General features: G+C 39.2%; 2 protein-coding genes across 5 annotated transcripts in view; one reads left to right on the top strand and one right to left on the bottom strand.

The window, feature by feature from the left end:
* The window catches only part of dpy19l1l (dpy-19-like 1, like (H. sapiens)), a 32,491-nt gene extending 9,472 nt beyond the window's left edge, over positions 1-23,019 (top strand). Inside the window, exons 9-22 of one of the 2 annotated variants that reach the window (XM_025911596.1) lie at positions 1,384-1,483; positions 3,586-3,663; positions 5,801-5,887; positions 6,105-6,164; positions 6,721-6,801; positions 7,127-7,228; positions 8,089-8,160; positions 10,052-10,131; positions 10,322-10,346; positions 12,500-12,619; positions 12,732-12,906; positions 13,435-13,534; positions 13,866-13,991; positions 22,654-23,019. In XM_025911596.1, coding sequence (XP_025767381.1) covers positions 1,384-1,483; positions 3,586-3,663; positions 5,801-5,887; positions 6,105-6,164; positions 6,721-6,801; positions 7,127-7,228; positions 8,089-8,160; positions 10,052-10,131; positions 10,322-10,346; positions 12,500-12,619; positions 12,732-12,906; positions 13,435-13,534; positions 13,866-13,991; positions 22,654-22,717 — 1,270 coding nt within the window. In that variant the 3' untranslated portion in view covers positions 22,718-23,019. Of the gene's footprint in view, positions 1-1,383; positions 1,484-3,585; positions 3,664-5,800; positions 5,888-6,104; positions 6,165-6,720; positions 6,802-7,126; positions 7,229-8,088; positions 8,161-10,051; positions 10,132-10,321; positions 10,347-12,499; positions 12,620-12,731; positions 12,907-13,434; positions 13,535-13,865; positions 13,992-15,882; positions 17,699-22,653 lie in introns of those variants that run through there. The other variant, XM_003450295.5, reaches the window with a different exon arrangement.
* On the bottom strand, positions 19,499-23,452 carry LOC100692275 (fucolectin-4). 3 transcript variants are annotated; one of them, XM_003450258.5, is made up of 6 exons: positions 23,336-23,452; positions 23,073-23,144; positions 22,122-22,416; positions 21,874-22,028; positions 20,452-20,734; positions 19,499-20,063 (listed from the first exon to the last, which is right to left on the bottom strand). In XM_003450258.5, the coding sequence occupies exons 2-6, from the start codon at positions 23,134-23,136 to the stop codon at positions 19,913-19,915; spliced, it is 948 nt and encodes a 315-aa protein (XP_003450306.1). In that variant the 5' UTR covers positions 23,137-23,144; positions 23,336-23,452; the 3' UTR covers positions 19,499-19,912. The 3 variants fall into 3 exon arrangements, with proteins under 3 accessions (XP_003450306.1, XP_025767382.1, XP_013129887.1); XM_025911597.1 differs by having other exon boundaries at positions 23,073-23,140; positions 23,336-23,417; XM_013274433.3 differs by having other exon boundaries at positions 23,073-23,186; positions 23,336-23,390.
* Between the last annotated feature and the right edge of the window lie 4,222 nt (positions 23,453-27,674).

The raw sequence follows: 27,674 nt of genomic DNA, 5'->3' as shown, positions 1-27,674 counted from the left end.
AATGTGCACAGGCATCACAAACACACCCGAGCACATCATGAATAACTGTCATGTTAATACTGGTGTGGGACCTCGCTTTGCTTAATGAACTCCAAATGATGGTGGAAACATCTTTTGTGATTCTGCTCCATGTTGACATGATTGAATCACAAAATATCTGTTTGCTGAATGACCATCTGCCACATCCCAAAAGGGCTTTACTGGTGTCAGATGTGGTGACCAGGGAGGTCAACAAAATCTGACCTCAATATCAAGTTTATGAAATCCATATTTGGAGCCTTTTTTGACACAGTTCACTGCTCTGTTTAAAGATGATAAATTGTAGCTATGAATGGATGTACATGGTCTGTAACAATACTCAGGCTCCTGGTGTTCAAAGCGTGATTGGAATTAAAGTCCAGAGTGTTCCAGAAAACATTCCTAATGCTATCACACCACCAGCAGCCTGGACCTTTGGATACTGTCTCAAGCTTCAGCAGAATGGAGAATCATTAGACTAGCTGCAGTTCTTTATTTTTAGCCTTAAAATTTCCAGTTCAATTGATCTTGTGCTCGCTGCAGCCTCAGATTTCTGTTGCCGGCTGACCCAGGCATGGTTTTGTGCTGTCGAAGCACAACTACCTAAAGGATAGTTGACTAATTCTGAGCTGCTTTTCTGTCTGCTCTGGCCTCTTATCAGCTATGAATCTCGGCCTGCTAAGCTGCTGCTGGCTGGGTGTGTTTTTTTTGGGTTTTTTTGTTTTTCACTATTCTGGGTGAACTGTAAAGACTGATGTTATGCAAATTCCAGAAAATCAACAGTCTCAGCAATACTCAAACGTCACTGAAATACCTCCACTTCCCAAATCATCACTGCCGTCACGTGATTGTCTGATCAGATTATATGACAATAAGCAGCTAAGCATAATATCATGATAAAATGATCACCAAGTAGATGTCTGAACACATGTTCATGTAATCAGTTCATAATACCTACACCTACACGGCTCAGATATTATATGGTGCATTAGTTGGGTATATACTCCGCATGCCTAATTATATCTAAGCTCTTGAACGGTTTCAAAAATATGAAGAAAGATGGGGAAGCATCTGTTTTTTCTTTTCATTTTAACACCCAGCTGGCAGTTGACACCTCATGTTGTGTGAAAACTGTTTTGATACTGTGACTTCTCTTAGTGTCACAGTTAACACTTAAAATTACTTCTGTTTTATTTTCCTTTTTAGCGTAACTTTGTCCATAATCAGGTTTCTGTGTTACCATTGGTGTGAGAGTGAATGTTTGTACATGTGTTTTCTCACGCGTCTTAATACATCTCATCTTATCTCTGTTACACCCTCGCTCTCGTCACCTTTTCCCCCCATCTGTGTCTCTTCCCTCCCCAGGACACGGAACCCGAGCCGGACAGCTATGGTCGCTCTGGGCATCTCCAATTTGTGCTTTATGCTCCCTTGGCAGTTTGCCCAGTTTGTGCTGCTCACCCAGGTAAACAGAGCAAGATAAACATTGTGAGAGAATGTGGGGGGGAAATGGAAAGGGAGCACAGAGATTAAAGAGAAAATAGAGACTTGGAGAGAACAGAGGACAGGCAGGGCAGGTCAGACACTGGGCAGCGTAGCAAAGAAATTAAAAAATCAGAAAGACTGAAAGAAAAGGGATAAACTCAGGACATTCAAATCATATAAAATTCAAAGAACATTCTTAATTGAAATGTTTCTAACTGATTGACACATTTAGGTTAGTATAAAGAAGTAGTAAGTTAAGGTGTGTGGGCTGGCAGACAGAAGAGTCGAATAACTTCAGAACAAACAGGTCACTGCAGCAAGCATATGTGCTTAGTAACAGTTTAGCCCACGCTGCTGCTGCTGCCCCCTCAGGGCTCTGCTGCTTTTGTGCAGGGATTTTAGCTCGGGATGTGTTGTTTCACAGCTATTATTTCTTTGTTTCACGTTTATAAGCTGCTAATTGAACCCATTCACCCCAGCCACTGCATGCATAATGCAATCCAAGGCCAAATACACCCACAAGCACTGCTTACTCATCAGTCCAGAGGGAGTTTGATGTCAGTTGTTGGGTTTTACTATTTTTTTTGTTTTGTTTTGCAATCACACAGTTAATTTTCTACAAGGCCTACATTAGCCCCCTTGAGCAATTACAATAGTGAAACAGAGTTTGATTATAATCAGTAATTGCATTGGCCAATTTAGAAAACCTTCCAACGCATCACATTTGAGTGTGAATTCCCATCACAAGAACAGGTACTGGACAGCGTCCCTCATGGTGTCCTGTGGGGTGGGTCCTTTGGAGTATCGAGTTTTTTTTGTTTGTTTGTTTTTTTTCTTTTTGTTCACTTGTTTATTTTTTGTTAAAGCGCTCACTATAACTGTAGTTAGTGTTGTTTTACATTATCAGCAGTAACTCAGACTTGTTCCCAGTGGGTGCTGGTGGTCTTACCTCTGCTTTGAGTAGATGATGTAGTTCTTTATTTAGCAGCACCCTTTAGTTCATGGTGGAGTGGTTTGCAGCTGGGATATGAATGAGCACCTCCTAATCTAAGGCGTTCTCAGCTAGAAAAGAGTAGCTTGCCCACTCCAGGTGGGAAATGAGTTGCTGGTCTAAATCAAAGTTCTAGTATCTTGCGGTCTTATTTATAAATGAGGGAAGACTGAAGCAGGAGATTGCCAGATGGAGTGGTGCAGTGTGTGCAGAAATGTGGATCCTGTTCCAGTCTGTCATGATGACGAATGAGCCGAGACGGAAAGCGAAGATGTCGATTTTCCAGTTGACCTACGTTCCGACCATCCTGTGGCCTCTAGCTGTGGGGACTGAATGAAAGAATGAGATTGCCGAAACGAGCTGGAGCTGAAGGGTGTCATTTACCTAGAGCTCAGAGTAGAGTTGCTACTCTTCCACATTGAAAAGAGCCACTTCAGGCGGTTCAAGTAAATGACTGAAATGCCTTCTAGGTGAGGTGTTTGAGCATGTCCAAATAGGAGCAGACCGCATGGAAGCTGGATGGATGGATGCTAAATATAAAGTAGGGTTTTTATGTGATAAATACGCTGTGACAAGACAACAGGAAATAAAGGGAAGAGGAATGCAGTAAAGGATCCAAGTGGTATTCAGGTTACATTTATAACAACAGCTATGTGTATTTAGAGAATCACTTTATTTTAACTGTAATCTTTCAAATACCGTGCTGTATTCAGGCCTTGGGTTTAACTTCTGGAAATGCACAATAAAAATATTATGTTAGAGTGCTTCACAAGATACATTATGTAATGCAATGCCATAAAAGCTTTAAAAATGAGCTGGTACATGTAAAGTGCAGATTTTACAGTTTGTTTTTGTTTTATTGCACCCATTTTTCCCTGTTCTTTCGTGATTAATATACAATACCACAAATTACTGTTGGAAGGAAGGAAAGTAAATTTTCCCTAAAGGCTGAAATCCAGCTTTGACATCAGCAACTTTTAATGTAAAGATAATCATGGGAATGTTATTGTTATTTTGGACTTTTTTGTATGTGATGCATTAATGAGCTTTGTGGAGTGAATTGTTATGGTAAACTGCGCTTTGTTTTCCAGGTGGCTTCTCTGTTTGCTTCGTACATTCTGGGCTACCTCGCTGCTGCTAAGATGCAGTCCATCCTCGTCACTCATATGGTACAGTAGATAACTTTTCCTTTTGCAGTTATTTTGTTTCTAATGGCCAGCTTCACATATTCAACACTAGTGTATTTGCATAAAGTTGAAATGTATTCGTTTAAAGCAATTTACCAAGATGTAGAAGGTAGACTTTCTCTGAATCAGGTATTGGGCATAAGTGAAAGTTTTCACTGCTCCTGTCCTCTGAGCTGTAACCTGCTCTCGCTCAGTTCTCCTTATCTCCCTCAGCTCCTCGGCCGGGAGAAATTCACATGAGCTGGTTGGACAAAGTCAGCAGAGACTTTGTCCTTTAAAAAGCTTTAAGGATACCACTGTGCATACATGAGTGCCTAAAAGACAAGGGATGTGTAGCCAAGTTATTTCACACCACCAAGGACAAAAGGATATCTGTATTTGTTTGGAAACGTGTAAAGATATTTTTCTTTGTGGGTGTAGTATTTTGGACGGTCGTCCCTCTTCTCCACATTCTTTACCCTTAATCCTCTCAGCATGCCAAGCTGTTAGCCAGGGCCTGTGTGCGCCACAGATAAGGAGAAGGGCCTTTGTGGTAAGATGCTGGAGATTTGTGTCAGAGGAAGGCATATGGCTCTGCATAATTTAGAGAGCTTGGGAGTGATGACTGTGTGTGTGTGTGTGTGTGTGTGTGTGTCCAAGAAAAGAATAGACACAACCAGGAGTCGATGTCCTCTGTGACCTCCAGCTTGTGTTAATGAGCCTGAAAACTGTCATTAGTTACAGAGCGTACACATGTGTCCAATCATATGCCAATAGGATGTTTCTAATTACATACAAAGCCTCAAAATATGTGAGCTAATGTTATAAAAATACCAGAAATGCTTCCTGTCTGTATGGCAGCACTTCAGTATTTGATTATTTGGATATTATTTGGTTCTTAGGTTTTTAAGCTGCTTTTTTATGTGGAAATATGTAAGACATTTCTCTCTCCTACAGCATCCATCATCCTTCATTCCACCTTTTTGTTGCCATTTTAGTGACTTTGCAAAGTAAAAATCTTCCCAGATACTTAAATGACTTTTTCTTTTTTTTCTCTCAAAAAACCACTGAGCGGAAAAACCCATACACAGGATCGCTTTGCGATCTGGGGTCTTGCTCTTAAGCAAGAAGTCAGCTCAGCAAGTGAGCAATGAATCTCTCTCATTCTTCATTGAGCTAACACAAAGGCAGAGACTGAGTACTGTGAGAGAGAGAGAGAGAGAGAGAGAGAGAGAGAAAAGGAAAAGCTCTAAATTTTCAGTGTTGATTAGCACCAAATTTCTGGAACTTTTATGAGAACCTGAATCTATGTACGGTACTAAGTAATCAAAGCAATTTTGATCAGTCGAAAAGCACTTTGACATTTTCTAGAGCAAACATTCATCAATATGATGATGATAATAATGATGTTTCAGTAAAAATATCTGTTCAGTGCCTGAATAACTGGTAACATTTTGACTGTCACCACTGAGGTTCATCTGGCAGTATCATTTACGTTTCCAATACTCTGAGTTTAGACTCATCACAGAAGCCACAGAAGCAGAAAAAATAAACCTTTTTATATATAAAATGCCAAAGTCTTTTTACAATCTGTAAAGCATTGCAGCGGTTTCATAATCGGTATAATTTTTCTAATAAGTATCTACAACAGTTTTTCAGAATAATTACAGTAGCTGCAGAAGCCAGTGCCCCTGGTTTGTCATAACTGTCAACATTATAAAGAGGTCATTGAATAGGACTGTATTTTAGTTGTGGCTGTATATTTATGTTTTAATACATTAATGCATGTTTACATAATAAAAGTGTTGTTGTTGTTTTTTTTAAACATACAAACGCCAACATCAACAGTGGCAGGCAGACTATTAATACGCTGTATCCCTGACGATCGTCCTGCTACAGAAACGTTTTTTGCTGTTGGCAGTGAACATGGGACTAAGTGTTTTTATGGCAGCAATAGAAATGCTGGCTAAACCTCAGCACTACCTGCCAAGCTTGGATGTTCAGCATTGTTTAATTGCACACACGGGTAATGCACAACAAGCTGCACCAAATAGGACGTGGCTACACTAAACGGCCCTTAGTCGTTTGAATACCACGTTCATGTGAGGAATAATGCTTTCTCTTTGTCCTCTTTCTGCAGATCACACTCGGCGTCTGCTTTGTCCTGATGTTTGGTAACTCCATGCTCCTTACATCCTTCTATGCCTCTTCGCTAGTGTCAATCTGGGTGAGTTGGAGGCTCCTGTATTGCATATGTTTAGTCATTGATTGATTCGAGTCAGTCCCGTTTACTCTGATCAGTGATGCAGGTGGGTTTAAATTTCAGCATATTTGTAAGATTACACAGTTGTGTAACAGTAACTGTGTTGTATTTTTTTTCTTTATAGTCCCGTAATGTCACTTGCTTTTCATTTGTTATGATTTGTTGTTTTATTGTTTTTTAGGTAATCATTGCAATGAGGGAGCGATTTGCTCAAGTCTTCAGACAAGGCATTGTCATCTGGGTACTAAAGAGTTTTGTTTTCTATGCTTTACTGCACAACTACATGTTTCCACTTTACAGTCATTGTGTCATTCTTACACCATTCACACACTTTTAGGAGGAAAAAATAAAATGAGAAAATGGTTGCATGAATATCCCAAAAAAATAATTCTATATATTAGTCCTGTCAGCGTTAATCTCGTTAAAGTGACGTTAAATCTCTGAGTTACCGCGGATCACCCCGTGCGTGGGGCTGCACGGCGTTAGCGCGGTTAGCTCATTAACGCGTTGACGCCGTCCATATATATATGTATATAGATAGATAGAGATCATACAATGTTTATCTAACAGAACAGAGTGTTATCAGACAGTCGGGTATCCCTGCTGTGCTAAAATATTTGAAGCTAACATCTCAAAGAGTAAGCATGCTTTTGTTTATGTAGTTGTCCAGTCAGCCTCATGGTTTAACTGCTTTGTTCTTCACCACCATACATCGCCTGTCTGAGTTTTATGTGTGTATTTGAACATGTCAATCCACCAATGTAGATCTGGTTTTTGTTTTGTTTTTTTCTATACAGGTCATGCAGGGTCTGGCTTGGGTCTGCTCAACAGTTCTGCTTAAATTCCTGCTATCCACAGTTTTGGGTGCCTCTGATGATGTAAGTAACTCTAACTTCCCGTCTGTAAAATCAACCCCTTTTTCTTGACTCAACATTAATAATGGAAATGAACATTTTTAGGTCATTGTGTAGATATTAAGTAGATGAACCAGAAATGACCTCATAAGTGGGCTGATATAGTAGATCAGTTAATATAAATGTAAATGGACTAGCCATATGGAGCACTTGAGCCATGTTTGATATTCACTATCAGAAAATGTCAAATTGAATTATTAAGAACAGAATTAAAGTATGTAAAATTAAAGAATAACTTTTTTTTTCACAGGGTGGAATAAAGTTTTATTCAAAAATGTATGTTTTCTAGGCTCACATCAGTGGACTGATCAAGTCTAAGTTCACGAGCTACAAGGACTTTCACACTCTGATGTATACGTGTGCTGCTGAATTTGACTTCATGGAGTTGGAGGTAAATTCCGTTCCTTTGTCAGAGCTAAAATTTGTCTCCCTCCCACTAAAGGATGACGAGTGATCACTGTGATTCTGAGCTGAAGCCTTCCCTGATAAAATGACAGTCTCAGGCAGTTTTGTGAGGAAAATCTTGCCAGGTCTCACTTTTTAAAATGTCAGTCCTGTGAAGATGTCAGAAATGCTGTAAAAGGCCTGCTCCTTTGTATCAGAGTTGCTGGATTGTCTTACAGCAGGGCTGAGTGTGGAGGAAACCAGAACTGTGCTCTGAATTTGACAAGAAACAAACTCTGACAGCAAAACCTGGCAGCTCATTTTGGGCTGAGTTATGGGCTAGACAGTCGCCTGGTTTTGTGTGTGGTCTCTCAGCACTGCAGAGAAAACAGTGCATGGAACAGCAAAATGCAGTAAATCAGCTGTAATCAGTGCAGTCATATACTTTCTTAATGCTTTAAGATTCATTTTCTTTAATTAGCACTTTGCATTTTTATTGTAATCTGTTTATTATATATAGAATTGCAACATATCAGGATTCATAATATTTTGCCCTTTAACCATTTGCAGTTAATTATTGCAGTGCTCAATTAAGAATTTCCCAAACTGTTATTTATTTTTATAACCATTTTTGTAATTTAGTAGTAATTTGCTGTGCATTAGTCTCTCATTCGCCGGGCTCCTCCTTGAAATTATTTCAGCTTAGATATACTACAATGCTCAGATGTGATAGTTGTCCTCTGTCACTGAATGTATTATTGTAGGGTCTACCTTACAATATAAAGGGCCTTAAGGCGACTGTTGTTGTGATTTGGCGCTATATAAATAAAATTGAATTGAACTGAATTGTCTGCTTCTCTGCCTCAGACTCCTGTGCGTTACCTTAAAACGTTGCTGCTGCCCATCAATGTGCTGGTGGTTGCTCTCATTGCTGGCAGGGTAAGTCCACTTGTAGGCATGAAACCATCCCTATGAAAAGGATAAACATTTGTTTTCAAAGCAGCAGACAGTATCAGGTGAGGTGGTTGGGGAAGTCTTGCTCAGAACAGTCGTAGGTTTCTCTCGGTCTGTGGGAAAATGGATAAAAATTAGCAAGATCTGTCTTAGTCAGTGCTCTTTTTGTTCTTGTACCGCCTATGCTACAGTTTACAGTACATTCCTGCATATTGAACCATCGAAATCGCCCAAACAGTTGACATTTGACTTCATAAGTCCACCTTCTCACATTCAGCTGTTGAATGTTTGGAAGGCTGGATGATTTTGCTGAAATCTTATGAAAGCAGCATTAATATGCAGTTTCTGGCTATATAAATATCATGGTGACAGACTGACACTAAAGGTACAAGCCAACATCGTCACCACATCATGGTTCATATGAGAGGTGCAAATTATAGAAAACGTTCTTTTACTGTAAAAACTCCAGAGAAGATCACACATACTGGCTGATGAGCTTAGATACTTAATATTTTTAAGCAGCTCATCATAAAATTAAAGGGAAGATGACTTGATAGTGGGTAACACTGGCTGCTGTTTCTGGAGTGTAAAAAAAAAAAAAACACTTTTAAAATCTAAATTGAAGACGTGATTGGTTGCTTTTGGATTATTTCATGTAAACATTGCGAGTGCAAGTTAATCTTCTTTTAGGATCTCATATAATCTGTAATGATAAAATTTAATTGCCTACCTCACAAAACTCCTGAAGTAATCCTACCCAGTGGGAAAACTACTGTAGTAATAATGGTATTTTTCTGCAACTTGTAAAGCTACAGACTAATGTAGTTAAGCTAGCTCCCGAGTCATTTTATTCACTGCATCCTAATGTTAATAACGCTGCAAAAAAGCATGTATGAAGCAGCTGTATTTCTGAGAAGTATTATATGAATATTGTAAATAGACTGGCACTTGTATAGAATTTTTCTGCTCTGAGCACTCAAAAGTGCTTTTCACTACAAGCCTCGGTCACCCAGTAAAGCGCTATACAAATACAGGCCATTTACCATTTACCCATCATACACACATTTATACAAGTAAATTTGCTTTCCATACCTTTATGCTTTCTTTGACTAACATGCACACACTAGTGCCAAATGATAACTCTGGATTTGGTGTCTGAGTTGTGGTGGTGCAGCTTTGCATTAGGATCTGATCTGTCAAAAAAAAAAAAAAAAATCTAAGAAGCAATTTAAAATGCACAATGACAAGAAAATATTCATCAGTGAAATGCTACATTACTTATACAACTTCTATAAAAGTCTTGAGGTGAGGAAATGTTGGCAGACAAGGCAAGAAAGCCCAAACTGTCGTGTATAAGACATTTTTTGTTTTGTTAAAATCTCAAACTCTTCTGTGAAGAAGAAATTATGCAGCATGACTGTCAGAAAGTGTCTGCAGTATGAAAGCTACGATCTCACCTTTCAGAACAGCAGACAGTCAGACATAAAGATCAAATCACTTATTGAGCCGTGAGCTTCTCCTTCACAGCAGCTGAAAGACAAAGCTGCTGTCTGCTTTTTTAAATTCAGGTGTTGTTGTTTCAGTTTCAGTAAACTGGAGTTGTTTTACTTGGACTTGTCAAGAACTGATATTTTATATTTAAGCCTTTAAGGAAGGGAAGAATGAAAAGATTTCCCCCTGATTCTGGTCACGCTAACATCTGTAGAGGGGGAAACATCAGAGGAAAGATATTTGAGGGAGTCCTATTTATATGATTTAATCTCATTATGCCCTGCCCACGCTAAGCTAAGAACACATGAATCAGTTTGACAAAGCATGATATGCAGAGCATTTAAACATAAGAAGAAATATCCTTCTAAGTATTTGTCTTTTTCAGACCGTCCAGGATGTAGTCCGGTCCCTGAGGCACGGGGAGAAGACGTTGGCCAAGACTGAAGATGCTGATGAAGCTGCAGGGTGAGGCTTCCTCTCTAGGGTGATTTTAAGGAGTTGATGTATTCTGTTGATCAAACAGAAACTGTGTTTAACAGGGAAAATGAAATGCTTTAAAATACTGCAGTGTCTTACCTTTAAAAGTAAAATAATTGCTTGATTTTTGTTTTGAGTGGGCAGCTGGTTTCACATATTTCTCTGTTCTGTGTTGCAGGTCTGAAATAGCTGCAAAAGGAGAGGTGAGAAAAATACTCTGTACATCATTTATGTTTTTGTTAATTGTTATATCTGCATATATTTATCTTGACCACACCTCCACGTGTTCCCTTTTCCTAAACCTGTTGTATATGATTATATTCTCCCGTGCAGTGAAGTCTGCTCAGTTTCTATGCCCCAGAGTGATTTTGATCCCTTTTCTCATTACCAGGAAATCAAAGGCATTTTTCCCTTCTGCTATGAAATCCCACTCTGCTGCCTTTTGTCTGCTTCTCCCAGCTGCTTCATGTCATTTTCTGTAATATCTCTCCCTGGGCAGTAAAATGTTCAGATGTTCAGTTTCTAAAGCTTGCCCATATAATGGCTCTGATGGTCTATAAATGCTCAGAGAGGAACACTTTCTCACTGCGCAGGAAAATACAGGTTAAAATGTACTCAAGAGATCATAGCTAAGGAGCAGAGCGCAGTACTGTTTCTGATTGTAGTTAATGACAACTTCCACTGTTTGTTTTTTAGTTTGCAGCACAAATTTAGATCAAATACATTTGATTGCATAATCCAATCCTACATCAAATGAGCGACACTAACATTACTGAAATGTGTCTGCACTTTAATGTCCGTAAACGGCACAGCTGTCATCTGTAACTTTTCCATCTGTGGCGTTGAATCCAGAGTACTCAGTTGGCTGATTGTCATTTAAAACAGAGAGCAACAGGAGGCCAAACATTAAGACACATCATTAAAGACTAAATACTGAGTTTAATTTCAAACAAAACATAGCGGCCTTTTTAACAATTGCTGTATTTTTGGTTTTGTTAATGCTTTTTTTTAATGGTGACATTTTTGTATTCAAAGATGGTTTTGCAGGCATCATAACATTTGCCATTCTGTGTCTAATTTTTTTTTTTTTCCTGTCAATTGTGCCATTGGCATACCTGCCAGTTCTGGTGTTTTCAGGCAAATGCTGGTTTATCAGCATAGATCTCACAAAAAGACCCCACGACCTCACCCCACCCTCATGAAGTCTGTTTTTCAAAAGTTTGGTCAGAAACATGAACACACGTAACCTTCTGTAGGTCATAATGTAGAGCACAAAAAAGTAGATACAGTCCCACTGTTTGGTTGATGCCCTTCCAAAGCCCTGTCCAGCTCTCCTCGTGTAACGGCCCGTCTCCTGCCATCTCCTCCACACTCTGGAGACTATGTTGGCAGACATAGCATACTACCTTTGCAACCTGATTGGGCTGCAGGTTCTCTTTCATCCTCCCAACTGTAACAAGGATAGTAACAGATACTGAGAGAGAGTAATGGCCTGTAGTTACCACCTGAAAAGCCGTTCTTTTTCTGGGGTGGTTTTGCTGTTGTCTCTCCAGTGCACCTGTTTTTACTTTGATTTGCACCACAGGATGTAAAATGGGTTCACAATGGATTCTGCTTCCTAAGTGAACTGATTGATATTTCTAAACTTAACTGACTTTGTGTTTTATTATTGTGATTCATTTATTTATTTATTTTTTGTTTGAGCAGTACATTTAATAACAGACCATCTATATATTTGTTACACCTCAAAGGTGGACACACTGTAGGCTTGTATCCACAGATGAAACGTTGAGTTTTTTTGAACTGGTATCTATATATAGAATTTTTCCACTCTGAGGAGTCAAAGTGCTTTTTACTAAAAAGCCACTTGCACTCTTTCATGTGGTGCGATTCAATGAGTTTGGGCAATCTGGGGTTCAGCATCTTGTCCAGCAGCACAACTACGGTTGCTAGACAACCAGCTGTCCCTCTTGAGCCACAATGGCTCCATTTTTACTTCTTAAATTACTTACAATATATTTAAATTTCAATCATTTGACAACTTGATGAAATATTTTAGCAGAACCTGACAGTAGGGAAAATGTCAGGTCTAAGTTGTAATATACGCTCTGCCCTTTAATCAGTTTGAAAAGCACTTTGTGATAAGTAGTCATTATGGCAGCAATGTAAAATACTATGAAATATGGCTTTATATATTTATATATAGCAGTGTCAGTCAAGTTGTGTTTTATGAGTCAAACAGATTTTGTTAAAACTCTGCTGCAGAAGAGTTTCTGGTAAGAGGACTGTGGATTTGTTTAATTTTCTCCGTGTGTCAGTTTTGATTCGATCTGTGTGTGAACCTGTTTCTCTGTAGCTGGTGTACCACAGTCTGCAGCTGATGGCTTTTGCTGTCCTGGCCATCCTCATTATGCGCCTGAAGCTTTTCCTGACACCACACATGTGCATCATGGCGTCACTGATCTGCTCCAGACAGGTCTGTCTCTCAGTGATGCACAAAAACAAAACAAAAAAACAGCTTTCAATATTGTTTTACCTACAAAGTCTCCTCTTTACTTAAATATAATAAGTATGTTCTGTCCCTTCAGCTCTTTGGCTGGATTGGGGAGAAGTTTAAGCAGCACACTGTGGTTTTTGCTGTATTGGCCATTATGGCCATACAGGGAATGACCAATCTGCAGGCCCAGTGGGCGATCATCGGAGAGTTCAGCAACCTGCCCCAGGAGGAGCTGCTGGACTGGATCCAGGAAAACACCCGTCCTAGTGAGTGACCTTGCCTGCTTTCATCGCTGCCAAGCAAACAATAGTGGTGATTATCCTTCTAAATAAAAAGAGCTAAATGCTTTCAGAATCTTGATTGGAAATTTGGAATTTAAGTCAGTCATCAGTTAAATCACTTAAATATGTTGGGTATTATTGTAATGTTTGTTTTTTAGAGAATTCTAACACGATGTCACACCATGTGTGATCTGTAATAATCTAAATCAATTTTAAAACTAATAAAGCCCCTAAAAACTAATCTTAGATGCTGATTTTCGGCTGTTCTTACTTTTAAGCAGTAGCTCTGGTGTTGGGCTTAACCCTAATGTGACTAAAACAACTCTGTTGTAAGAAGTATTAAGATTAATAAGCAGCTCGCCCCGATTGCAGCATAAAATTTTAAAGTATATTCTATTGTTATAAATTATGAAGAACAAGTACTGTAAATAATCTAATGAATGAAAACTGTTCCTGTTTGATGCTCTGCTTTTTGTTTGTGTTTTTTTTATTTGGTTTTTGCTTTGATTGCAGATGCTGTGTTTGCTGGAGCGATGCCCACCATGGCCAGCGTAAAGCTTTCCACAGGTCGGCCTATTGTCAACCACCCTCACTACGAAGACGCTGGGCTGAGGTCAGAGGAATCTACAGCTCTTCTTCAATCTCCAATCTAGCATTAAATTAGCTGTAAAAGATTTATTTCACAATTTCATTCATCTTTTTACAGGTAAAGATTTTTGACATTAAAAGAAAGGAATCAAACACTGCACCAAACAGGCATTTAAAACGACCATTATTCAAATGATGATTGTGCTGCTTTTCACTTCATTAACTTAATTCTGGAAGAAAAAATGTTGAGTCAGTTTTTTTCCCCACACATTCCCATAAAAATACAGGCGCTTTATTACCTTTTTGTTCTCATCCCACTAATTTATCACACTTTATAACATCATTGATCCTCACAGAGAGAGAACCAAGCTGGTCTACTCCATGTACAGCCGCATGTCTGGAGAAACTGTGAAAAGGAACCTCATGAAGCTGGGAGTGGACTTTTTCATCCTTGAGGATTCATGGTGCACCAGGCGAACCAGGTACTGCAACAGCACCGCTGCTCCTTTCATTGTCGTGTGCACAGTAGACAAGCTTAAGTCGACCCCCTGCTGCAGCAGTCCCCAAACCCCGGGCCGTGGACTCGTACCAGTCCATGAGAGTTGAGGTTCGGGTGTGAAAGTTATGGTTTTCATGGTTTTTATCGTTTACTCTGTCTTTTCCCGTGTTGTAGTTATGTGTCTTATTTTGAAAGAAATATTTACGCGTTACCATAGCTACCAGAGAGAATTAAGGGGCAGAGAGGAGGATGTTACTCTCAATGTTGTTGGCGCATTTCAGGAGGACGCTGCTAATAAAGTTGCACAATTACACAGTGAATTCGTGTTTGTTATTATGTTTACAAAATACCACAGTTTTTGTGTTGGTCGTATCATTTTATTTTGTTGTATTTATCCACAACACCTTTAAGGCCAGTCCGTGAAAATATTGTCTGACATTAAACTGGTCAGTGGCGCAAAAAAGTTTGGGGACCATTGCCCTGCTGGACAACTGTTATACCTTTTAGGCAAACAGTGCAACCATTAAGTTTGCTGTTAAATCTGTTTTGACCACTCTTTCCATTAATCTTTTTGTTGTCACAGCACAATAAAAATATGAAGAATATATTCAAAAAGGGATTAAAAAGACAGACAATATAGAATAGAATTCAACTTTATTGTCATTGCACATGTCACAAGAACAAGGCAACAAAATGCAGTTTGCATCCATCCAGAAGTGCTTTAGCCATGATATAGATATATTACAAATATATATTAGCAATAATATAGATATATAGATATAACAGACCCATTTCTGTAATATAGGTATGAGGGTACAAAATATGGGTCTATTATGGGTATGTTACAATGTACACGGTATGAAGGTGTGTTATGAATATGCTATAACTATAAGTATGTACAGGCTATGAACAGGATATAAATATGAAAACTATACACAAATATGAAATAAAAAAAGCTATACACAAATATGAACTATGCAAGTTGTAAACAGTTGTAGAATTAAAATTATCGTATTGTACAGAATGATTGTTTATACAGAATTATACAGTAGTGCAGTTAAGATAAGTGAAATATGTGGATAATTTCTACAGAGGCTATACAAAGTGCTAGTGGTTGTGAGTGGTTGTTCAGTCCATGTTATTATTGTGTGTATGAGGGTACAGTTGTCCATTTGTTTGTTTTTGTCCATTGTGTGTGTGTGTGTGTAGGTGGTTGTGGGTGTGTGTGTATGTTCAGTCCATGAGTTTAACTTGGGTCAGATGTCAGGAGGCAGAGTTCAGGAGTCTGACAGCTGTAGGGAAGAAGCTGTTCCGGTACCTGGTGGTCTTAGTCCGGAGGCTCCTGTAGCGCCTCCCAGAGGGCAGGAGGGTGAAGAGTCCGTGTGATGGGTGACTGGGGTCTTTGATGATTTTCCCAGCCCTTTTCAGACACCGCTTCCTGTAGATGTCACTTATGGCAGGAAGATGTGCTCCGGTGATGCTCTGGGCAGTTTTCACAACCCTCTGCAACGCCTTCCGGTCCGAGGCAGAGCAGTTCCCAAACGAGACTGTTATACAGTTGGTCAGGATGCTCTCAATGGTGCAGCGATAGAAGTTCACCAGGATGTCTGAGAACAGGTGGTTCTTCCTCAGAGTCCTCAGGAAGAAGAGGCGCTGGTGAGCCTTCTTGACCAGCTTGGAGCAGTTGGTCGTCCAGATGAGATCCTCGGAGATGTGGACTCCCAGGAACTTGAAGCTGCTCACACGCACCACAGCCGTCCCTTTAATGTAGATGGGTGGATGTGGGTCAGCAAAATGGTATCCCTGAAACCTTTAACATTGCCTTTTATCTTATTTAATTCTTGTTTTTCTTTCTCATTCTTCCTCTCCATCAGACCTGGGTGCAGCATGCCGGAGATCTGGGATATTGAGGACCCCCAAAATGTTGGCAAAACCCCCCTCTGCACCCATATTTCCAGGAACTCTCGACCCCACTTTACCACAGTCTTTTCCAATGACATTTACAAAGTTCTCAAAGTCCCCAAAGCCACCAAAGATCTCAGATAACATCGCTGGACACACTGGCTCAACACCAAACTGTTCTTTGCGTCACTTCTTTGTCGTACATTTTTTGGTCACTCACTGCCGTTGCTGCTTTTTACTTCCTAAAAAAACCGGTTCCACATTTCTTTTGTTACTCTGATTCACCAAACAGTGGCTCAAAAACAGGTTGGACATAACAAACAAGTATGTAAAACCTCTTGGTGACGTCACAGCTCTCAGTATTTTTAACTCAAAGTCTCTTTCCAGACTAGCTATTGCTGCGTTGTTGTCACCAGTGGTGTTCATTATATGAAAGCCAGGCGGTGGTGGTTGTAGCTCTCCATTTAGCTTCCTGGCATTGGTCTTGTTACATATATTCCTTATTTTAAGGGATGCTCTCCTTACCTTTGTATAGTGTTTTTCTTACTGTGTAGAACTGATTTTGACTTTCACTTCAGAAGTAAACTTTTGTCTGGCAAGACCAATCAGTGATGTCCACATACTGTGAAGCAATACCCTCTGCAAACCTGGCAAAAGCTGACTTCTTCTATTGTTATGCACAGTGTTGATGTATTAAACGATTTTTCAGTAGTACACTATTTTTATAATTTATTGACGTCACCGTTTTTATGCAACTTTAAAAGTGTTGAAACATTTTCTTTTCAAGCAAACAGTGTTTTGAGACTTTTGGGAGTCTAGGAAGAAAATAATGTTCTTGTGTTTTAAAATGTACATAACATTGATGTCTATGTGGACTGAATTCACTCTAGCTAAATTGGGAGCAGAGCTTTTGTTGTTGCTTCAGTAATAGTTAGTTTATTGTATAATTTTTATGTCCGAGAAGGTAACGAAAACATCGATTTCTTTGAGTCTTTTTTTTTTTTGTAAATACTGACTACGTTGTTTTGTAAACTGCTGATGGACTTTAAAAGGTTCTTTGTGCTTCTTGAATTATTGTTTGTTGCCAAAGGAAGTTTTATTATCAAAGCTGCATATTCAGGGTACTGTAGCATATGAAAAATTCATTTTTATGTGACAGCCAATCAGTTATTCGTAGCAGTAAATTTTATGGTAATGGTAGCAGTCGCCAGTTCCTTTGTCGGACCACATTAAAAACATGCCTCATTTGATTTATGCCATTACTTGAGAATAACAATGCCCCTGTCATGTCTGTTTAATAAATATGTAGCTATAGCCAGAAGCGGATCAGCTTGGCTTATTTTGGCAAAAGGACTGGAAAATGGGGAAAAGAGCTTAATTGGCTTCTTTAGAGGGTCATAGAAAAAAACATAACAGGTTTATAGTGTGATAACTTGAAAACGAGGTGAAGTAGGATTTTGATATTGATACCATAAGTGCATCTACTAACAACTCCTGGCAGCCTCGTCCTCAAGGTCAGAGGTCAGGTTGTCTGAAAATCTTGTAACAGGATGACTCCAGATGGAAGTCCAATTGCTTTTCAAATTGATGGCATAGGTGCATTTACTAAAAATCTGAAACGAAAAGTCTGAATCCCTTTTAGGGATGAAGTTTGGTAACCTTGGTCTCAAAGTCGAGCTCAGAGGTGAATCTTGGGAACATGACACTGGATTCATACTGTAGGTCTGTCTGCTAAAAATCTCAGACGAGTTTGAATCCCAGTGACCTCGACCTCAAGGTCAGCTTTCTGAAAACCACCTAGGCCGTGAATTACTCGTTTAACCTCCTAGGACCTGCCGTCCACATACGTGGACATCACATTTTGAGTTATTTAGACCAAAATACTAAATTTTGCTCTACATGGGCCTGATATCCACTTACGAGGACATTATACTGCTACTGTCCTATCAAAATTTTAAATGAATATCCTCATTTGTGGCTCTCATTTTTCTTAAAAACAAAAATAAGGTAAAAAAAAAAAAAAATCTGGAAATTCTTTGTTTTTACATTCATTGGGCCCCAATATGCCCAAATATCCAAGAGAAATTAAAAATGCATGTCGTGGAAGAGTTTGGGTCTTAGGAGGTTAAATAAACCTGAGAGTCTTCACGTGTAAAAGTCAATGGTTTGATCAACAGCTGATGGCTCAAGTTACATTAATATTGTCACAATTTACAATAAAGAACTAAGATTTTGCTCATTCCCTCAAAAATATGCTTGTTTTTTTTATTTCTTTTTTATCTCAGAGCAGAGTTTAACCGTTCAGCTTCAGGCGCCTACAAACGGTGAAGCTTGTCCTGCATTTCTGATTGTCTGTGGTGTCAGGAACGAACCTCAGAGACCATTCTTGTGTTTTGTTTTTTTTTTACATTGCAAAGCAAATTTCTCATCGAAGTTGAAATATTTTAATTTGGGTAAACACGGATTTGCCTCTAATGCTGCAGTTTTCCCCATTTTAGAGATTTGGTTGGTTTATTTGTCTTAATAATAATCAGATTCAATAAACCCTTGGAGTCAGTTTTCTGCCTGTTAAGATTCATAAGTGCCATAACTCCTGCTAAAGGAGTTTTTTAATCTTTTCAGACTTGTATCCCTCTGTATAATCTATGAATCTCTGAGCTTCTTTACGGATGTGTAATTAATATTAAAATGATGGTAAAAACCGGCACAATCGTACACTTGTTTTACAACCTGCAGCACCACAACTCGCCAAGGTGCACGACCTGCAGAAACAGCTGTTTGTCGCACAGTGCCATTCGCCAGGCACCGGATGGCTGATATGATGTGGCTCTTAGATGGTGTGATGAAAATGTTTTCCTACAAAATCACAATTCCATGTTCAAGTTTCGTTTGTTTGCTTATTTTTTCCTCCCAGTCCTTGTGCTAAGCTGAGACACAAACTTGTTGGCTATAGCTTAATATTTGGTATACAGACATGTGATTGGTGATTAGACATGTGATGACTCTTTTAAAAATGTTAAACCATTCCTGTGAGAGGAGTGAACCACCTACACCAACAGGAGTAACTCAACCGTCACCACTCAGGTGCTTTTTCTATTGCAACTTTTCTTCTTCAGATATTTCCTCCAGTCATTTGTAAAAATGTATCAATGATTGCTGTAGTTTATATAAAAAAGCTGATTTTGTTTGTTTGTTTTCTTGACAGATTAAAACGATCATGTCTTGGGGTCAATAATTTACTTGACTTTAGAATCAGGAATAAGTAGTTTCAACAAAAAAAATCTTATCTTCACGGTTGGAAAAAGTCGTTTCTGTGATGTGAATAAATGTGGCGAATTAATGTCTGAAGATTTTAATGGTGTACAAGCGAGCTTGCAAGTGCCCGGTTTTAAGCAACTGTGCCATTGTCACACTTTCTCAAACACTTTGACAAAATCACTTTATTCCACTCTCTGGCCTCGTTGTGTTTCTGATGTTTTTTCTATTTGTCTATATTTCCTGTATTTAAAAAATAAAATATTTGGAGTGAGCACCATTGCTTTGTCTTAAATGTAGATGTGAAAAGCAAAAATCAAACATTTATTTGAATTCTTAAAAGATTGTTTATTGATTTATTTGAATCTGGAGTATTTTCCATTTATTTTCTGTTGGCTGTATTCGTCATGCTTTCTTTGCACTCTGCACTGCCTTTGTAGACATTCAAGAGTTCAAATATGTGGTGACAGCATTGGGAGAAACTCACCTACTGACCTGCTCACAGTCCATTTTCTTTATTGCACACCTGTTTGTTTGTAATGGTGAGGCTGAATGTCTCGTGAGTTACTGCCTTTAGTCAGTGTGTGATGCTCAGATTGGAATACAAGTCTCTCTTTATTAGCCTTCTGATTCTATTCTGATAAATTGGCGTGCTGTACCCTGCCTATGATAGCTTATCCCAGTTGTCATAGGGTGATGGATTTCTTTTGATTTGTTAAAATTCTGTAAGTGAAATATTTGTTCCACCTAATCCAGGACAGAACCATAAACCTCCACTTCGCACAGACTCAGATATTCCTCTCTTCTTGGGATGACAACGTTAACGTAGCGGCCATCCATCCCGTTGCATTGGAACTCTTGAATGCCGCCTGCAGGGATACTTGTGATCACAGCACACCTGGTAAAAGAAGCAGAAATCATTTGTTTAACCTGGGTACTTTGACCACGTCTCTGATGTAATGGTTTTGAATAACACTGGATTCTTTAGATTTCACTTAGACCTGCACAAGGAGACGACCATGGTAAAATGGTAAATGGCCTGTATTTGTATAGCGCTTTACTAGTCCCTAAGGACCCCAAAGCGCTTTACACATCCAGTCATCACCATGAAGGAGATAGCTGGCAAATTTAATCTATTAATGTTTTTGCTTAATGCTTGGAGTCACAGTGTATTGATTAATGTACTGCTGCTGCCATCAGGACAGTAAAAGACAATAATTCCAACTAAGGTCCAATTTGTAATTGATTGAAATTATAATGCTTTCAGTTTTTATTCTGTAAAGTACCTGGGATTACTGTTGCCATTGTTGTCAAGAGAATCTCCGATGCGAATCTCAGCCCCGTTGAGTCGTTCTGGGTCAGAATCAGAGTTGACTATCTTAACAGAAAACACTTTGTGTGTTTTGCACAGGTCAAGTCTCCACCAGGGGCTGACGTCATAGTTTGTCTGAGCGCAGGATCCTTTTTCTAGTTTGCTGTTACGATTTCCATCTATGGCATTATATGCATTATATCCTAAGGTCTGCACTGATGACTGCGTGGCTTTTCCTTGGAGTGCAAGGTTCTCTCCTGCAAAAATATGGTTGAGGGATTTTTATGTTCTCATCACAGGCACATCACGACAGTTTACTTGAATAGGTGAGATGATCAACGCAGAGACCTTTAAACAAGCTCTAACAATTTTTTTTTTTGTGTGTGTGTGTGGTGTTGTTTGTTTGGTCGGGGGTTTTTTGTGGAGCCAACTGAAATTTTAAAAACTCTGCTGTACTTGTTTTTGAATTTTTTCTCAACAGTTAATGGTTATACTTTTTGGCATCTTCCTGGAATTGAGCTGCTCTCTCCCTCCCTCTGTTTTCCAGATTGCAGTTCAGCAGTGACTATCTGCATATATAAATTATATAATTGTGTGTGGTTGATTGATCAGTGCTGTTTTTCTGCTTTAAGTGAAAGTGGCTTGTTGGACCTGGCTGGATCTATTCTGGTGTATTTGGTAAAGTTATTTGTAGGTTAATGGAAACTTGGTAGCGGTTCGATGCAACTTGATTTGCCCAAGTTATCTTCTGTTTTCCGGCCAACCAGGGAGCTTTGTATTTTTGTTTCAAATTATGGTTTAGTTTTTCTTTTCTTTCTAGCAATAGTGGGGCTTTCTGTTTATTGTTTTAGTCCCTGATGTCAGTTTGCTTCTTTTCATATTGTTCCTGTACCATTACGTTAATGGTATAAATTAATTACTGATATTTAAACATCTGTCTTGTTTGAAAGCTCAGTTTGTGGTATGGTCTGCTGGCACTCTAGGGGACTCATGGAGTGTGTAACACAGATGTTTTTTTGGGTGATGAAGGAAATTTACATTTCTGAAAGACGTAAAAGTCATATTTTTTCTCAAAATATTCACATTTGTTTATGCCACTTCACAGAGAACTCCTGTAGTGCAGACTGATGCTGGATTTCTGACTAGGCTAGTGCTGTTAGCTTCTCCTTCTGAAAAAATGGAGGACTCTGTAAAAAAGGTTGTAATTCATAAACATTAAATGTAATACTTTTGATAAAACTCTTAAGATGAAAGTCTGTACTTCAGTCACATCTTATTTGAGATCGACTAGTGGTAAAGTCAAAATAACAAAAAGTTGTCATTGCCCAAATACTCATGGACCTGACTGTAATTATTGATATGGTGAGCGAGAAAAGGTTGTTGTTTAATTTCTTACCAGTTGGGGCACGATACCCATAGACCTCCACTTCACAAAGTGTAAGGATTCTGTTTGGACCTGGTACACGGACAGTGACATAACGTCCCTCCACACGATTACTGAAAGTTATGGTGTGTGAGCTCCCTGCAGGAGTCCGAGGAATTACACCAACCCTAAAAGAGAGGAAGAAGCCTCAAGAAGTCTCAAGTTTTTCTATTAAAGTTGGGGATAAATATTGAATACACTGGAAATTAACATTGACTCACCGTGGGTTTGCAGCACCATTGTCTTGTAACGTGTTGCCAATATGAATCTCTGCTCCAGTGATCCTTTCGTCGCAACAGTCTCCTCGATTGGTGATACTCATGGAGGTGATTATATAGGACTCCAGCAAGTCTACTCTCCACCAGGGGTTTGTCTCTGTTGCAGTGTGACTGCATGATCCATGATCAAAGCGAGATTCACGGTTTCCATCAATAGCATTACTCGCTGCCCCAAAGACATCCCACCCTCCCTGGTAGCGATTTGACTGAGTGGCTTTTCCACGTAAAGCCACATTTTCTGTAAAAGATAAACATATTTTCATCAGCTTTGCTTTTCCTTTGGAGGAATTGATATCATCCAAAAACTTCTGTGTGCTCAATCTACGATCATTAGCTTGACATGAAAGTTGAGCTTTTAGGGTTCCAAGTAGTAACAACACACAGATGACTGTCTCGATCAGTTCATTTTGGTTATTGCTTAGCTTTTGTGCATCATCTTCAAGAGGTTAATATTTTGTTTTTGTTTTTTTTACAGATACACGTATTGGATGGATTGCCATGAAATTTGCACAATCAATAAATGTCTGTGGTGTGAATAAGGCATGGCGGGACCACAGATCATAGTTTCGAGCCATCTTTATTGATTTGCATCACACCCCAACCCCTGAGTCCCCGTGTTTTTAACTCGGCGGGCGTGATTAAGGATGCCGTGCAGGTGCGTCCACCCGCCCTGCACGGCACCGGAGACCACGGCCCACCACAATGTCATTAACTTTGGTGATCTTTTTTGTACAGTTAGGATGTCTACTTTTATTTTTTAATTCTGCTACGATTGGATCAGCATGCCATTTTTATGCACATTCACATTTGTTTTACAGTTAAAAATAATTCTACTGCATCTAGTGATCTTTTATAATTGATCCTAATGTGCTGGTATTTGTACATCGTACTTACGGTAAGTGAAGACTGAGGACATCTGCACAAAGAGGAGCAAAAGAGATGCTCTACTGAAGCTCATAATTCTGGCTGATACGAAGAAGATAAAAAAGAAGATTGAAAGAATTAAACCTGCAAATTTAGGTTTTGCCAAATTTGCAGGTACTGTAGTACAAAAACTGAATACATGCATAGTCAAGTGCAAATGTGTCAAAAAGTTCCTTAATACAGTGAATTGTTGAAAAAAGTAAGATGACTGAAATAAAAATGTTAATTCTTACCCTGAATTTGTTCACGTAATCAACAAAGAGTCACTCTCAGGCAAGGCAAAGCTTATCATTACTATTCACTTTAAATACCATATTCAACATGGACACTATCCAATCACATTACATCATGGAGTTTACTCCCACCAGTTATAACCTTTGGACATCTTGAAATGTTTGACAAAGTTTATATACTGGACATTCTGGTTTAATATTACTATTTGACTGCATTTTCCCAAGTGGATCATTACGGTTTTGCCATACTGCTCGAATTGATTGAACTTTATTAATTTATTTTTTACTTTTAAGTTATTACAATCGGAACAGACATGACCGAGGGATAGGAAAGGGAAAGACGTAGACAAGAGAAGTTCAAGAAAAGAAGAGGGAAAGAAAAACACAAGGGAAGAGGGACCGTGAGGAAAAACACTAAAAATCTGCTAGATCACCTGCTGGGGAAAAAAAGGAAAAACAAGCAAAAAGAAATCAACACAGAAGGGGAACCACAGCAACAACCTAGATAAGCATAAGTAACCGTAAATCATAAATATTGAATGCTACTGAGCAGCACACAAGACCGCATGATATGCTTAGAGGCAGCAGCCAAAGAGGATAGTGTGTGTCTGTGAACACCCCTGTGTGCGTGAGCGTGCTTGTATTCAAAAGGTTTCTCCATGTAACTGTCTAATAGTAGGTAGGTAGGTGTGGGGAGCCATAGCCCTGACCCCAGGAAATGAAGCAGGCATGGGGAGAAAATGAGATCTTACCCACATAGCCGACAGGTCTGGCCCGGATCTGCTGTCAAGCCAGCACTGCTGGCTGACTTCTGGCACGGTAAGGGGTATGTCATCCAAATATGGGCAAGGCTTGGCGTAGATGGCACGGTTTATATGATGGCATGCCACATCTGGCCCGATTATGATTTGGTTTATGTGGCCCAGGTTCATAGAAAACAGGTCTGGCCCGGATCTGGCATCAAGCTGGCACTTCTTTATCCAAAACCTAGTGAGGGTTTACTCACGTTTACCACTGGCTGTAACTCAGGAGGTAGAGCAGGTCAAATACTGATCGGAAGGTTAGTGGTTCGATCCCTGGCTTCTCCAGTCAAGAGTATGAATTTGTATGAATGTAGTTAAGAAGCACTCAGTTTACAGAAATTTGGTGAATATGGCATGTTGTATAGAGCACTTTGAGTAATCCGCGAGAGTAGAAAAGCCCTATATAAGAATCCTTCCATTCACTGTCTGAACGGAGTTTGGACAGTGAATTTTTTGCACTATTATGATCCAGCACATGTTGTTATTACATGGCTTGATTAAGGTACACATTAGGCTGACATCTGGGGCCAGAGCTGAAACTGTTCTGGGCCAGCACAGGGCCAGCAGTGTGTCTGCAACTGGCCTTGTGCTGGCCCATGTGTGGGCCACCTCTGGCAACCCAGATCTGGGGCCATCATTCTTTGCGGTATGTGGGCCATGTGTAAACATATTGTGTGGGCCAGGTCCGGGCCATACCAATTTTGCTATGTGGGTAATGTCTCATCTCAAATGTTGCCCTTGTTTTACAGAAGCTTTATTGAATCTGTTATTTCTTCCTGTAATGCTGCTTGGTTTGGTAACATGACTCTGAAGAACGAGAATCAGGTGGCACTTTTGGTAAAAAGCTGCCAGCAAAACTCAAGGTGTTGGTAAAATAGGATTTTAGCCATTTCTAACAAGCATGTACTGAGGAAGGCTCATTTTATTGTTAATTGTTTCAACCATCCACTTCATAGCGAGTTTGACTTGTTGCCCTCTGGCCATCGTTGTTAAGAGTACCTTTGAGGAAGACCAAAAGACTCCAGGTTTCTTTCACCCCTACTGCAACCCGTCTCCTTAATGGCAAATAACTGTTTTGTGGCTTTTTATTGGTGATTTGTTTGTTCTTTCCCTTGCTGCTAAACTGATTTCCCCTTGTGGGACAATAAATAATTGAATTAAATTAAATTGAAAAAATAAATATCAAACAATGTTAATTTCCAAAACATCAGAATCCAAGTATTTAAAAAAAAAATCAAAGTAACACAAATCTCCCAGTGATTTGTTTAACAGATCATATATGCTAAAAATAAGTCTATGCTAAAAATACAGTGAGACAAACAAGAGTACATTTGACTTGAATAATCGTAAATCAGTGTTTGTGTATTTCAAAATACTTAAACTTAAGAAAAAAATTTGCTTCATGCTGCATTGTGAAAACCCATACATTCCTTCTGGCAGCTAGAAAATCATGCTTTTTATTTGTTTTTGTTTTTAATGTCTCTGTAAAGCACTTTGAATTACCTTGTTGTTGAATTGTGCTATATAAATAAACTTGCCTTGCCTTGCCCTTGCCTAGGGCTGGTATGATATATATCATACCGTTCACGGTAATACCGGTGTAATTTTGGGCAACGATAGGAAAATGAAATATCGCGATAGAATATGGGTAAAACGCACATGCTCAGTGCCTTTGTTTACATATGCACATGATGGCGACGCAGAATGAGAAGAGCGAAAGTGGATCGTTGAATGAAACGGATGAACCACAACTGGTTTGTAAAAATGCTGCAACTTCAGTGGTGTGGAACTGGTTTAGCTTTCGTCTGTCAGATACACAACAAAGCACTATTTTTGGTAGCACATGCTAGCGGACCGTCGTTATTACCGTGTTGTTTGGAAAATACGGCACACTTAAAATCAATCCTTTGATTTTTCTGAAAATCGACAGTGCCCCTTATAATCCCGTGTGCCTTATGTATGAATTCTGGTTGTGTTTACTGACCTCGAAACGATTTTATGTGGTACACGGCGCTCGAAAATCTGTCAAATGTTTTAGTACGACTTTGCTAAGCTACGAAGCTGCACCGCTTGATGGATTGTCGGAGCATTACGGCTATGGAGGCGCCTCGCGGAGTGATACTACTGTGCTTCAACATAATATTACCATATTGTGTGTGTATAACCTCTTTTTAAGTTTTGTGGATATTATACATGGTTATGCTGAGGATATGTCGGCCAATTTCCACTGGAAATTCCTTTTGGTTAAACTGTCAGCAAGGAATTTGCATTTGCACTGTTAAATTTTTATATAACTTTAATGCACATAAAAAACAGCTGCTTGTTTAAGTGAAAATACATTGATGGGGTTTTTTGCACTAATAAAGTTGTGGAATTGTAAAGTATTTTGTCTAGTGTCAATTATATCGTCAGTTATATCATTATCGCAAATTTTCAAATGTATATTGTGGTAAATATTTTTGGTCATATCGCCCTGCTCTACTGGCAGCTCTAACAGGTGTTTGTAATGTCTGTGAGAGCTAGAGCCGAAAAATAAAGAAAAAGAAAAGTGGTTGACTGCTGGGCACGAAAATGTGTGCGTGTCCAGTGTGACCATTCTAATGAGTTAGAATTAGAATTTTGATGTGAACACATGTGGTGGGATCCTGGCAGAAGAAACTGAAAATGATTTATTCTTGGTCAGAACCAGTGACTGTAGAAAATGGTCACCTGTCGAACAAACAACTTCTTCATCGAGATCAAGGAGTCAACTCGCAGTCAAGTCTCTGGAGGAGGAGTCGGTCATTTTAAGTCACATTAGTCATCAACACCATCCAGTCATATCAAATGATAGTCTTGCAAACATGTTACAGAGCATTAATGTACATTCAGGTCTCACATTGCTATCTGACTGGGAAATTACTGAGTTAAGTCTTTTACCTTTTTACATCTCTTTTGTCTTCCACAATTTAAACACATCATCATCAAAAGACAGATGTTAGCTGTGTGGTACACTGTACCAATATTGCCAGTTGTCCTTGTGATATTGTTCAGTTATACCACCTTTATCTACAGGTTATGTTTTTTTTGGTTTTCCATATAATTCAAAATGTAAGCATTTTGGAAAGTACTGAACTTTGTACCTAACAGTTGAATCAACATGAAGGCCTATCAAAATATTTACATGTCGTTACATCACTCTGTGCTTGGGTAAGTATTACACAGTTCAATGTCACCACCAATGTTCCCTCTAAGCTGCGCGCGTGCGCAATTGCGCACCGCTGGCACGGTCTCTGCGCACAGAAAATCTGAGTTGCGCACAAAAAAAAAATATCTAACCTGAATTGAAATTAAAATTAAAACTTTAACAATACTGTTTTGCAGTGTTAGTCAGTAAGTGACTGGCTGCTCCTGTATGGGATTAGAACGATGCCACCTTATCCAATAGTCCAGCCAATCACGCGATTCACATATACGCAGCTAATCAACGTCGTTGACAGGCTATGACAGCGTCCTTATGTGCCGACACCGACTGATGTGGAGTGAAGCCGCGTTAA

The sequence above is a fragment of the Oreochromis niloticus genome, linkage group LG11 (assembly GCF_001858045.2).
Source record: "Oreochromis niloticus isolate F11D_XX linkage group LG11, O_niloticus_UMD_NMBU, whole genome shotgun sequence".
NCBI classification, from domain to species: domain Eukaryota; kingdom Metazoa; phylum Chordata; class Actinopteri; order Cichliformes; family Cichlidae; genus Oreochromis; species Oreochromis niloticus.
This window is presented reverse-complemented; position numbering and strand designations above follow the sequence as displayed.